Here is a 14,080-nt window from a genome sequence, read left to right on the forward strand (position 1 = left end):
ATCTCTGATTTCTTGGATTAACGTTTTCTGAAATGAGTGGGTTCGGATGATAATGAAAACTCTACTAAATACATTTGAGGTAGATTGCAGCTTTTTATTCGGCACCATTAGGGACTTAAAATTTCTGATAGTATCTGTTCTCTCATATTTGTTATTCGAGTTAAATTCGGAATTCTGGCCATTCTGATTTTCTATTTTTCAGATTTCCTACCCCCACCCGAGGTCAGGCGGTCAAAAATTGATAACTTTTAGTCCTTTCATCACCAAACATTAGTCAAACATTGAATATCGACATAATCATTAATTTGAAATTGTTTCAAAGTGGTTAAAGATGATCTATCAGATTCATTCCTTTTCACTCCGCGATGAATCATCCCAACGAAAAGACTGTTTCTTACAAATTAACTAAAACAAATGTTTCTTTTTTTCTTTTACTTATCACCTTGTTATCATCAAACATTGCACCGAACATTGGTCCAGTGCTTCGGTAACAACCGGTCAGCGCTACGAAGTTACTGCTTCTGGGATAAGCTCGTTACTGGAATCGCGTACGAATTGCTCACCGATGATGAAATATTGCATATTGCGATTTCTTTCCCAATAACTTACGAAGACTTGGTCAGGCGTTTGTCCGTATCGAGTAAACATGTCCCTGCTTTGCGAGGCAGTCTCGGATACGGATGGTAGGCTTAAATGAAAACCAGGTTGCTTCAATTGTTGATTGCGTTACGAACCTCAATTTGTACGGGTCCACTGTACCGTAATAGCCAATTGACTGCACGCGTTACGCAAAGCTCTGCTTGTTCCGTACCTCGGCTTTGTCAGAGCCCAATTTCTGCCGTCACACATGTGGATGTACTCAAGTACCTACTAAGTTGCATTCCCACCAGATCCATGTGACGCGTGGGCGTGATGAGGCTGAATTCATCCGTAGAAATTTTGCGATAATTGGCCGTCCGGATACAGCAAAAATTAAAGATACTTCGAACCGTTCGATAAAAGGATACGAAAACTGGTTAAATTTATTTTTTGGAGAAAAAAAACTTGCCACTAATGTTAAGGTCGCGTAATATTTCTACCTTTACCGATCGAACAAACTCACCGTTTGTCTTCCTATGTGTATAATTAAATAAAGCATCGATGCAACGTCGAAATTTTAACCCTTTTAGTTCCGGTTACCGCTCAATCCTTAACTATTTTCATTTTTTACCGCAATCGACAAAATATAGCTCTAGGTACAAAATGAAAAATATTTTTCTAGCTGTTAATTGAAAGTCTAGTATCCGTTACTATTCTTTCTCATTGCGATCACTGTTGCTAGATTTTCTTGCAACTGTTGCGAAAATTTAATACTTGTGCAACAATAAATTGATGCTAAAGCCTTATTTAACTAAAAAAGTATAGTAAACCGAATAAATTGATTTTGTGTTGCAATTACCAAAAAAGGATCGACAATAGCGCAAAATGGTGTAATACTATTTTGAAAATTAAAAATTAGGCTAAATCGATATTAAAAATCTTTTATAAAGTCTGAATAGTAGAGTGAAATTTTAATTCATTTATAAGTATATCAAACATGAGCCGTCGTTAGGTTTAAAATTCATTCATTCATTCCATGTGTATATTGTTTAAAATAATGTATATTGTTAAAATTGGTGGATATTGTTGAAATTATAAATAATTGTCAATAACTGTCTTTCGTCGAGGCACTATATTTTTTGATTTCACTTTTAATGTTCTGAATTTTATATCGTCTCTCTTTAAAATTTGGCTTGGCTTTTCGAGTGTTTAATTATTCATTTGAAAGGTTTTTCCTCGTAGTTTAGATTTACTTTTTTATTCAGTCAAAAATTATAAACATAAAGACACTGTTTCTCGTGGTGATAGAGAAATGTAGAAAAGTCGGAATTTTTTATAGAATTTTAAAATATCGAAAATAGAAGTCAAAAAAGAAGTCAAAATTCCGAATGAATAAAAATGAGAACTGAAGCTGATTCTAAATTCTGACGATTCTGTTGTCTTATCTTGCTGTACCTTTATTCATTTCATATTTTGACTGTTCTGCATTTTGAAATTTTTTTACGATTTGCAATTTTGCGAAACAGATTTTTGCGTCTTTGTAAATTCGATACAGTTACTCTTGTACCCTTTTTTTCTTTTCAACTTTTCTCTTTCTTTACACCGTAGAAATTCTATGCAACCCGGTTGAAAATAGTGAAGAAAATATTTCACATCGTAGAATACATTTTTAGACCACAAATCCTTGTCGCGGTGTTATCAGAAAATTGAGTAAGAATCCCATAGAGGCCATAGACAAGTTCATAGAGATAGGATAAATTCCAACTCGAATTCCCGTGGCTGTACTCACGCGATTTGAAGTTTTCCTCAGTTTCGTCATGCTCTTATTTTAGAAACAGAAAAAATATTTGAAACGAGATAAAAAAAACTGTCTGACACGTAAATCGCGTCTGATTAAAAATTCTTGTCTACGCTTGTCGACAAAATGTTGTATTATTTATCACCCAGTGCAGATCAGAAAAACCGTAAATAAAAATGACCACGATTCCAAACATGAAAATACCGAAAATCCGTAACAAACAAGGATCGAAGTGGTGACATTTCACTAAGCCAAAAATTCACAGTACTGAAAATCTTCGATCACTCAAAATTTCGATGTTTCAACTTTTGAAATTTTCTCATTTTCGCACTTTCGAAACTTTGACTTGTCAGAGTTACACCCTTCCGGCATTTTGCACTTCAGAAACTTTGAGCGTCGGATTTAGGACCATTTCCAGACTTTGATGTTTCGTCAAAGTTTGGTTTCTTCACTCTATCTTTCGCTACTAAAATATTCGGAATTTGGCAATTTCAGAACCTTTCAAATTTGGAATCTCAGCTCAACCTCGCTTACGAAAATTAAAATTTTATTTTAATATTAATGTTTTCATTGTGATTTCAAATGATGTCGACACCCTGTTTCCTCGAGCGAAACATCCCTCGGATATTACGATCTTGTCATTCTCTATTCTTCAACTATTCGACTAGAGAGTCGTTCAACACCGCCTCGTATTTTTATACCGGTACGATAATTGAGGGTATATCACGAGTCCGTGAAGATGACGTTTGCACGACGCGGCAAGAAACTGATTATGAATGAAAACCGCGCCTCTTTATCTCGTAATTACTATGACCAACGTCATGTTACCCAGGTCACGATTTTCCAAAGCCAGTTTTTATCTCAGTTCATTCTGTACGATGTACGTACATACATGTATATCTATACACATATCTCTACGTCTCTACGCGTATAACGTATACCGGAACAATATCTTGAGACTTGAAAATGAACCGCGCATGCGCCAAATAATTCGATCTCATTGGCTGGCGAAATCTTCCCGCAGCGATATTCTTGTCCGCGATGCAGGCCGGCCAACCTACGCAAAATGTCTACGTTTGAATATTCAAAGAGCACAAGCGTTGAATTCCGACCGTTCTTCGAAGAATCAACTTTCCGACCCGATAACAAATGCTTCTCAAACCTTTCCGAGTCACTGCCTCGATTATTTGAGATTCTAACCTCGAAAAATCGTGTCAACCACATCGCCGGCAGAAACAGTTTGACGGCTGAAAACTCGGGTTGGCCAGCCTGCGAGAACAGCCGATAAAACTCGCGCGTGCGCGGTTGATTTTCAAGTTTCAAGAGATTGTCCCGGTATATCCGAGGGAACGTTGGCATGAATTTGCTGACGGTTTGGCGATAGCCCGAGTGTGCTGCGGCATTGCCGCGTAGTGGCGATGACGTCAAAACCGAGGACAATTTTACCGTCGAATCGTATTATACGTAACGTATAATACGTGTTTTCTATTTTTTTTCCCTCCTTTCCCTTCACCCGACGTCTTGTAATCTACGTTCACTGACAGGATTTTTATCTAAAAAATTCATGATCGATGGATACGTTAGCTCAATTGATATTAAAAATTTGTTTCCGCTTTAATTCGTAATCTATCTTTATAAATCGTTGGGCAGTTAAACTGATGGCGCTTATCGTTCTTCACGTCAAAACGCGGTTTAAACGACACATGTTTTATCACGATTTGTCGCATATGTAATGTAAAAGACATTCTACGTGCAAAGTTTATAAGCAGCAACGCGTTTATCATTAATCATCTGAAGAGAGAAAAAGAAATTTCTCAGTTCGTTTACATCATGTTTCCGGAATCCGAAACAGATTTTTTCGTAACGGTTTTTTTCTTCGTCTTTCCACCTTTCAATATTACTAATTCGTCACAATTTCTTTCAGGATTTAACGAAGGGTCACGTAACTGTAAATTTTTTCGACGATTCCCAGAATTCTGTGCTCATGATAATTTCAAGCCATTTTCACAGATCCTACGATCAGTAGATAGCAACAAAAGGAACGGTAAATAGTAACAAGAGATCCAACACTTCATACGCCAGTTTATGTAAAAATCTGTTTGCTTTAGGTAAATTTTTTGAATTTCTGTGGAATCGCGCGATTCTACTAAATACCAATTGGCTAAAATATTGATCGATGCAAAGGGTGCAAAATTCAAAATTGACTATGAGCATACGTGAATGCAATATGTGCTCAAATTATAGACTATGGGATGACAGCCTGCGGTTGGTTGGGACTTTGGTGGGTGACTATCGATCATCGAAGTCAGTCGCGGAACGTTGTAATTAATTACCAGCGCGCTCCAAATATCATCGGTAATTAATTTCACCGGTATAATCAGCTAGACATGTGTTCATCGCTTTTGCCATACGCGTATAATACGCTCAATTTCATTCGAAGATACAGAGAAAATCAAGCTCGCTGCAAATAATGAGAAGAAAAATCTTAGTCTCAGGCGTATAAAGTTTCGTTAAAATTGATAAAAAGTAAGATTTTTCGTCCAATCTCGAGCGATGTTTACCGTTTGTTATTTTCCCCTTCGTCATTCACTTTCGCCTCCACCTATGACGTTGATTTCAAGAGAGCGGTAGGCTGATTATTTATAAAATCACTGCGCGACACGAAAGCTTCGGACTTCCAGAATAAAGCGGAAAATGATAAATAAGTCCGAAATAACTCGAAGGAGACGTCTATACTCGGGGAAAAACAGGTGCTCGTGACATCAACCACATCGCTCTGACATTTTCTCGAACTCTCGTTCGTCGTTGCGACTGGAAGGTTTTGAAATTTTGTTGTTCGGCTAATTTGCAACTGTATTTAAATAACCGCACGAGTTGAAATTTTGATAAGAAGTTGAAATTTCACGTGGGACTTGATTTTTAATACCGCAAACAAGTTTACAACTCGATAGATGATAACTAAATCTATTTGTGTCTTTTAGAGTAAATTTAAATTATTTCAAATGATCACGAGTTTCATTTTTAAAATTAAATTAAAATACCACAGCACGGAGAATATCATTCAAAGAATTGAGTAATGAATTTTCAAAAATTTGAGCAAAATTTTATACCAAAGTTAAGTAAATTTATTGCAATAATTGTCTAATAATTGTCTAAAAATTGAATTAACAGAGTCGAATTACGGTGTGCGATGAAAGAAATTCGGGTTTCGATTCGAGTTTCAGTTTTTCCTCGCATTAAATAGCGCCACATTTTTTCTTTAATTTTTATTTAAACGAACTTCGGTCCAGTACCTCAACTTATCTCTACACCGAGGCGAGAATAGATCCCCGCAGCTTCCTCTGTTTGGTTTCCGACGTTCTCCGCACAGTTCTGCAGAACTAAACTCGTTCTTATCATTCGTAGCTGTTGCACGCTGACCATTCTCACTACTATTCAATAGCGGAAACGAAAGCATGTCGGTTTCCTCGTTTACACGAGATGTTCCAAATAACACGAATAGTTTCGTTACATTTGCGTCGTACGATACAAAGATAATACGAAGTAAAATTGCCGTGAATTCACAAAATTCCGCCAATATCGCGTTGTCGCGATTGCGGAAACGAAAATAAAAAAAAAAACCGATAAAACTCACGCAAATAAACGAACAAAAACGCTTTGAATTTTTTAAGAGACGCGATCAATTCGGTAGCAATTTTTTCCTCGAGTCTGTAAGGCTCATATTCAACTGCAAGTCGTCAAAATTTCTTGCGACTAAAAATATACACCAAATGAGGATTCGGAAGGAATAAACTACAAAATGCAACGCAATTTTTCGGATAATGGAAGATTGAAAAATACAAATATGAAAAGATTCCGACTATTTTTCATAATTGTCACGCGGATGCTGCAATACTGCTAGACGGTGCAATTTCGTTATTATCGTAGCATAAGACGATTGCTTGGAATGCGGCGTACGTAAGAAAATTACATACGATAGAAGGTGAATTATATTGAAACTTGCAGAATTGATTTTCACGCAGCCACATGCATCACGCAACGATTATGACCAATCGTCACCCCGTAATGACGAGGCTTCATCGGTGCGGAATTAATTGAGAAAATTAGATACCTCGACATCATTACGTTTAGTCGTATTCCCGGATTATGCACAGCCGCAAAGTCGTAAGGTCGTAGTTTCTTACGAATGCGCTCGTGATTGCGAAACGCAATCCCGGTTATTCATCATCGGCGGACGATGTGAGCAGAAATTGAATGCTCGTTGCAATCAGTAAAACAATGTACGGATAAATAAATACAGAAACGGCTAAAAAACTATCGCTTGGAAAATTAAGGTTGCGCAATTTTTATGAGATAATTATGTGCAGAAAACAACGATTACTTTCTCATGTAGTAATGAACAAATATCATCACTCGCTTTTTCTAACGATACCTGCGATGAAAGAAATCGGTTCAGAAATCGGGAGAACGAAGTCCATCGATTTCACCAACAACATCATTCAGGTAATCAGTCCAAATTTAAATTTAAGAAGTGCACAAAACTTTCCAATACTCATAGAGCAGCACGCACGATGCGATTCAAGGTCTCGATCAGCTTATCTAAAAGAGAAGTTGAAACGTTATTCTAAATTCCAAGTCGATGCACGAGAGATTGGAAATGCATAATCGAAGGTCAGAGGCACGCATCGCGTTTGCAAGGTTGCAGTCACCTGCAATCGGCAGTAAACTTCACTTTTCATGACAAATGACTCGCGCGTAAACCATTTTGTTGTTTTTCAAAAAAGCACGCGCGCTCCGCTCGCTGGTTGACGTAATGCACCATATAATCTGACCGCCGGATCGAGACCATTTCCAAGCTGCCACAGGTCAGGGAATAATATGCGGCTAACCTCCAGGCAGCTCAATACCGTCAGATCGTTCACCGCTCACTTGAAATGTCAGTGCAAATTAACGAAGATCGTACCTCGAATAACCCTCGTCATCGTGTGACGGACCAAGGGATGGGAATCCTGAAACAATACCTGGCGGCATTTGTTGGTGAGATAAATTGCACGGATCGACGATTTCCGATAGCTAGAAATACGCTCTACAATCGTTTTCTCACGTCGCGATCAAGGCTTCGGATACGCTATTTTTAATAGTCAAAATTGAGGTTCAACGAACTCTGAATGGTTTTAATTAGTTTCAACAAATTTGCGTTGACATCAGTCTCAAACACTTTCGGTCGTCCGATCGTTCGAACCTTTTATCATCCGGAAGTCAGGCCATTCAAGAGTTTTGACTATACTCCAAGATTCAACCATTCAGAGTATTGACCATTTGGAGATTTGATTGTTGGAAGCCTTGATCGTTCAGAGATTTTCCAATTCAGAGTCTCAGCCATGCAAAGATTCGCCCCAGATCCAGAGTTTTGATCATCTGGAGTTTTATTTAACATTCCAGATTACCAACGCTCCGGACTGACACGACTTGACTTACGTGTTAATCTGAATTGGTATTCGATTTTTCCCATCCTTCAGCATCCTTGGGAGGCTTTTCGCTGGGTGTCAGTCTGGGCTGGAACTCTAGCAGCAGCGAGTCGATGAAGAACTACGTGAACGCTGACTCGTTGGCGCTGGGTTTGGTGGGCGGAATATTCAACCTGGGAGCTTGCGTGGGTCTGATGCTACTGCCGTTTGTCCTGAGGGCATTCAGTCGCATTGGAGCTATGATGATGACGGTACCGATCCTCTTCTTGGGTTGGAGCTGCATCGTTTTCGCCGGGCAGACGGTAATCGGGTAATCGTCATTACGACCGGACCGAGACGAGCCGTGGCTTCGCACGAATCGCACTCCACACGCCTAATCCTTTCTGCATTCTTGAACTCCAGGTACCCCTGATGCTCTTCGGAAGGATACTGTGCGGCTTCAGCGGCACCTTCTGCGTCCTGGTCCCAATCTACGTGACCGAAATCGCGGACCGCAGGATACGCGGTTGTCTCCTGGCGCTCTTCCAGGTTCTGATCAACCTGGGAATCATGTTCGCCTATCTGGTAGCCGAGCTGACTGAATTGGAAAAGACGATTTGGTTGTACAGCCTTATATGCACGGTCACAACGGCGCCTGTGGCCTTCGCAATTCTGTTGCCCGAAAGTCCGACGTACCATCTTCTCACCGGAAACGAGAACAGGGCAAAAATTTCCCTCCAGTTATTCCGGGGCAAAGATCACCCCGAGCTTAATTCGGAAATGGAAGAGCTGAAGCAGCTCGTCGCCATCAAGGAATCGAAGCAAGTGAGTCGAAGATTGAGACCGGCCGGTTCTATTCGGAAAAGCTTTTACAAAATCATTCTCGGATCGATCAGGTCAGCCTGAATACCCTCAGGGAGAAGCAGGTTCGCCGCAGTCTTTTGGGGGCCTTTGGTCTTATGATGATGCATCAGTTCAGCGGTATAGGTCCGTTCATCTTCTACACCCTAGCGCTGTTCAAGGTCAGTGGATCGGCGGACATCACTTCGAGTCAGCAGACCCTCGTTGTTGGAGCGGCACAACTGGTGTCCAGCATCCTGGCAGCCGTGCTGATCGACATATTAGGAAGAAAGGTACTGCTGGTCGCCTCCTCATCTCTCATGGGAATCTTCATGTTTTTGCTCGGTGAGTCAGACTTGCCTCGGGCCAGATTCTCGGTTGGAAGTCGTTCACTGGTCGAAAACACGTTGTTTTTGCTTCGTGAAAATCGCGCCCTATATATTTTGGTTCCGAATTTATTTATCGAATAACGCCCAGAGACATAAGTTACGCAAAAAGAGAAATGAAGTCGCGATACGTCCTCTGTTTTCCCAAAAACAAACACGACGTGCCAGCAATGCGTTGGTTGTCCGTTTGAGTCACCCTTGTAGTATTGGATTTAACCTTGGGTGAAATTTTTATGAACGTCATTTGCCACAATGTAACAGCCTCGCAGAGTTCAACTTTTGATCGTTCAATTCGACACGTGTCGATACCTTGTCGCTCAAGAGTTATGGAAACGTCACTTTCTCCTCGAATCCTTGTGACGCATTCAACTATGCCGTCAAAGCGACAGACATCTAGTGGTTTGTCTTCCGATAAAATTTACCGCGAGTATATTCCAACTTTCCGTCATGTGGCATTCGTACGTCATACTCCCAAATTAAAATACTCGATTGAATGACTTCACGAATTTACGACTATTTGAGTAACTTTGAAGGATTACCTTCCATGAACTTAAGCGACTTGAAGTAACTTCGAGTGAATTCAGATGATTCGGTGTACTGTCAAGTAGGGTACTCAATTGGCTTCGATTGAGTCTAAAGAACTTAAGACTTCGGGTCCATAGATTTCTTATCAAGTATGAATCCGACTCGAAGATTGGTGAACCGTTGTTATCTTTGACAACGACGTCGCAGCACACCGCCAAAGCGTCACGAAGCTTCCGAAAAGTGACTTTTCTGTTTCTGGTTACCCAACAGGATGGTTTTTCAACGTACAACAAGAGGATCCGGAATTCGCGGACGCAATATCGTGGATGCCTCTGACTTGGATCGCGTTATTCTTCGCGGCGTTCAGCCTAGGCGTGGGTCCGATCGCTTGGGTTCTTTTGGGTGAAATATTTCCGGTTCACGTGAAGCTCGAAGCCGCGATAACGATGGCGGTACTGAACTGGCTGGCATCCCTTTCGCTGACGTTATTGTTCGGCGAGATGCTCGACGGCATGGGCGAGGCAAAGACGATGTGGTTTTTCGGTGTTATGTCTTGGGCCGGGGCCATTTTCACTCTGGTTTTTATCAAGGAGACAAAGCTCAGAAGTCTGATCGACCTTCAAGACGGAGCAGTGGGCATTCCCGAAGATTCCTCTGAGTTATGACCGAGTCGTGCGTCGCGCATACAAAGAAACACTCTACGTTTTTCGCCACAGTATGTATGTATATGGGTACATTAAACGAAAGTAAACGATACAACGTCACGTAAGATGGAGAAGTGGAATAAACTCCGCGTCTGCACATTAATAGAACCATAAAATACGCTAGACTAAGCTTATTATACACCCGACCGCCAATAAATGTGTTGTGATAGGTACAAAAAAAAAAAAAAATAGATGAAAAATAGAAGATAGAGAGAGAGAGAGAGAGAGAGAGAAAAAAATGGATAAATAAAGCACGTCATGACAGTCGTAGTTTCTGCTCAACTTGTTTTATTGCTCGGAGCATTTTTCTTACCGGAAACTACTTGGATCCATACCAATTTTATTATTCTCATATTTCATTCCTTATCCTCACTTTACTCACCGAGTCTTCAATTTTATATCATTGATTCAGCCGTTCGCTGTTTTTGGAAGTGTTTTACGGTACTTTGAGTATCTTATTCACTCATCGTTTATTTTTACGATGAATATACGAGAACTGTGAACAGTGAAGTCGTCCTCACGAAATCGCTGTTAGGCTTGAAGAAGGTGCGTCGGTAGTTCGATTTTGTTGAATCAACTGCCTCAATGAAAGGTGTATGGTGAACAGTATCGAAATACATCGCAAACCTTCAGTAGTGAATATATTATAACCGTCGACAATATTAATAATCGATACTGGCTCGTCCCTTTCAGGTAAAATTTGTAAAATAAGAAGTGCAATGTTTTCTAAGATTGTTAATATCTGCCTGACAGAAATCAGACCACATCTTGTCTTCCGATGATCCAACTGTCAATTTATTTACTCACTCATTCATTTCCGTCTAGAGGCGACGATTTCGTAACCTCAGTAGCACGTTTCGAAGTCTGAGACCAGACTGGATCAGGAGCGTGATATAAATCTGAGTGGGTCGATAATTTTCGTCGAGTTTCTCTGATCTTGCACCCATGCAATATCAAAGCGAATAATTTAGAGTTTAGCGAAGTTCGACTCGACGGTGCGGTGAGAAATCGCGTCGTTAGAGGGTGATAATGAATCGAGGAGCGCTTATCGCGGTGTATCAAGACTTAAGCCCAGTTTGTAATCCGTTAAGCACCCCTGAAGATTTTCTTGAAAATCGAAGTGGGTTTGTGTACCTGAAGCATCGCGTGAAAGCGTCAAGTGAAAGGCGAAAACTTTTAGGCGAACGGGCATAGAGAACCCAAAGAAATTCGAATCACACTGAACAGGAACTTCCTGGCCTATATCCAAGAGATAAGAATTGCCCACCGCTCTATCATACATGTTATATATTGCCAGCAGCTGATGCTGGCCAATTCACACCGCTTGTCTAAATATAACGAGACTATCCGTGGGATCTGTGTCATCATCCCTGCAACTCGACTCGATTTTCATCTGCCCACCTGGTTGTTGCACGACGTTTAAGCGTGTTAATTGAACCTACGAGTCTCGCGGAATTTCGCAAAAAATCATCGCAAACAATTATCATAACCGATGGGTCGAGCCACACCTGTTTCGACCACATTTTCATAGACTTGTGCCGATTGGAAGCCCCAAAGACTGACAGTAGCGCCGCGATACCTGGAGTTGAGCTAACGGGTCACGTGGGTTTGTCACATGGTTCTGTCACTTTGACTCGATGACGTACACAGTGAGCCACGTGATTCGTTAGCTCGATTTAAGCTGTCGAACCTCTGGCGTCGATTTCGTCTGCTTGAAATCGACTCAGACGAAGAAGGCTAGTCTGCGATCCAGTTGATATTGGCAAATGTCCTCACGACGTCAGAGTCTCGTTTTCGACGCCATTTTATCACCACATAACCTAACTTTTCGACTTTAATGGAGAAATATCGTTATTTTTGGGCTTTTGAATTACTCGAGTCGCATAAATTCGTTAAACATAATCGGTAATGCACCTCTTCCACTATCGATACGCGAAAAAATACGATCAACGATCAACCGTCAGCCTGGTTGCATTGGTTTGATTTTTTCCCACCAGACGTAACAATCAAAAGTGACAATCTCGGTAGAGATCCGTGGCATTAAAATCGCGCGCTTCTTATTCTTCTTCTTCTTCCCGACTTTTCGCCGCATTCTCGTCTCGCTGAGAGCTTTAAGCTCGAACAGCTTTTGCCGACGACGTTAGCATTTGTGGGGTACTTCGGCGAGCTGATCACGTTATCCCTTATCGTTCGAAAACCGTGCGACGCGACGGTCGGTCGGTCGGTCGGTTGGTTGGTTGAAAACGGGAACGAGGCGAGTATTCCGCGCAGGAATATTGGGGAGAAGTGAATTTCGCCTGGGGAGAGAAAGTATACGGTGAAAGAGAAGAACGTGTAACCGGGTTATTTTTTTCTATTACCATCCCTCGTCTGTTTTATTATTCAGCATATAAATCGGAATATTCGACGAAACAGAGGTGCAAACTTTTCTTTTTATTCTTATCCTCCATTTTTTTTTTTTTCTTTTTCTTTCTTTCATTCTTTTTGTGTGAAACATCGCCAGAAAACACTTCAGAGAATAAAATACATTCACAATCGGTCGGTATATATTTCCGAATATATATATACAAATGCGCGAATCTCATGGTCGATTCAAATTCGCGTTATCGGTTTCTTTTTCCCCGCTTTATCAAATTACTAAGTAGTGCGGTATTACATCGGATGATGATCATCGTCGTCAAGACGTAACGAAGTAAATTCATATAGAAATTCATCCGAATAAAAGGAAACGTAGTTTCTCGTCATGCAATTATCTCTGTAAAAGCTAGACAAGATAATCCTCATTTTTCTAATTAGATATTCCTAAATCCACAAATATTGAGAAAAAAGAACTGTTCATCCGAAATGTTTCTTCGATCTTCGGTATCAAAAAAATATATCGTTCGCTGCGAATAACTTTAATTCGTCATTTTAGCCATCGCAAGATTTGATGTGGTAAAGAAAAATTCAGCTTGAGCTGGAAAACATTTTCTTCGTCAAGCGCAAAAACTTTCCCATTCGAAGCTTAAAATTTCCGCACAGAATTTCCGGACAAATAATCTCTACACGTTTCGTTATGATGGGGAATTTGAAACGGAAGAGGGGAAACAATTTTAGATCACGAGGTAAACGTGCCTCACCTTTTTTCTCCATTTCTGCAGCTTCATATTCACTGTTATCCACGTTATTGGTCGTTGCGTTTCCTTGTTTCGCATCGCTCTATAGATTTACTTTTTTCTGGCAAAACACCGTCGATGGAAACTAGAGAGCCGATATTCGAAGCACGAAGTCGAATAAATTTCGACACACTTCTCTCCAAGAACAACGCTTGCATACTCGGTTAAAAGAAAAATGTCCCAGCGGGTTCGCTAAAATTTTTGGGTCTAATTGACCATTTTTTAAATGTATTACCAAGTGAAAATAAAAACTAAAAATTACAAAAATTTATCATAACATTTTTCATATTCATCAATAGAAATGTAACCAATAATATAAATATTAAATGAACACTGAGAGAAATTTTTATTGAACTAAAAAAGTAGAGTAATCCTCAGAGACTGATTTTGCGTTGCAATTACCAAAAAAGGATCGACGATATCGCAAACTGGTTAGGCGTGGCATACCTATTCTATTGAATTTTTCTAGCTGCTATAACAAATGAAATTTTTCTCAGTCTACCCGGTGGGACGTTGTGTTTAATCAAATTTTTCTTACAGTACTGCATCGTTTCAATTTGCCTTCGTAAGTACCGACGATTCGATCGTGAAAGGTTAAAATCGACAATATTGCGTCAGTTGAAACATGAAAAAAAAAAGTTAAGAA

General features: G+C 40.2%; 2 protein-coding genes across 4 annotated transcripts in view; one reads left to right on the forward strand and one right to left on the reverse strand.

Moving 5' to 3' along the window:
• The window catches only part of LOC124177435 (octopamine receptor beta-2R), a 159,919-nt gene that overhangs the window by 52,984 nt on the left and 92,855 nt on the right, over positions 1-14,080 (reverse strand). The gene's annotated exons all lie outside the window — the stretch shown is intronic.
• LOC124177434 (facilitated trehalose transporter Tret1-like) lies at positions 6,786-10,535 on the forward strand. Its single transcript, XM_046559773.1, has 6 exons — positions 6,786-6,880; positions 7,162-7,414; positions 7,897-8,147; positions 8,248-8,649; positions 8,721-9,009; positions 9,846-10,535. Exons 2-6 carry the CDS (start codon positions 7,312-7,314, stop codon positions 10,238-10,240), a joined length of 1,440 nt encoding a protein of 479 aa, XP_046415729.1. The 5' UTR covers positions 6,786-6,880; positions 7,162-7,311; the 3' UTR covers positions 10,241-10,535.

This window comes from Neodiprion fabricii, chromosome 3 (assembly GCF_021155785.1).
Source record: "Neodiprion fabricii isolate iyNeoFabr1 chromosome 3, iyNeoFabr1.1, whole genome shotgun sequence".
Lineage (NCBI taxonomy): Eukaryota > Metazoa > Arthropoda > Insecta > Hymenoptera > Diprionidae > Neodiprion > Neodiprion fabricii.

Coding starts and splice junctions, on each gene's coding strand:
- LOC124177434 (XM_046559773.1), top strand. CDS start 7,312: ATGTCAGTGCAAATTAACGAAGATCGTACCTCGAATAACCCTCGTCAT. Junction 8,148..8,247: donor TCGTTTTCGCCGGGCAGACG/GTAATCGGGTAA, acceptor CTTGAACTCCAG/GTACCCCTGATGCTCTTCGG. Junction 8,650..8,720: donor CCATCAAGGAATCGAAGCAA/GTGAGTCGAAGA, acceptor CGGATCGATCAG/GTCAGCCTGAATACCCTCAG.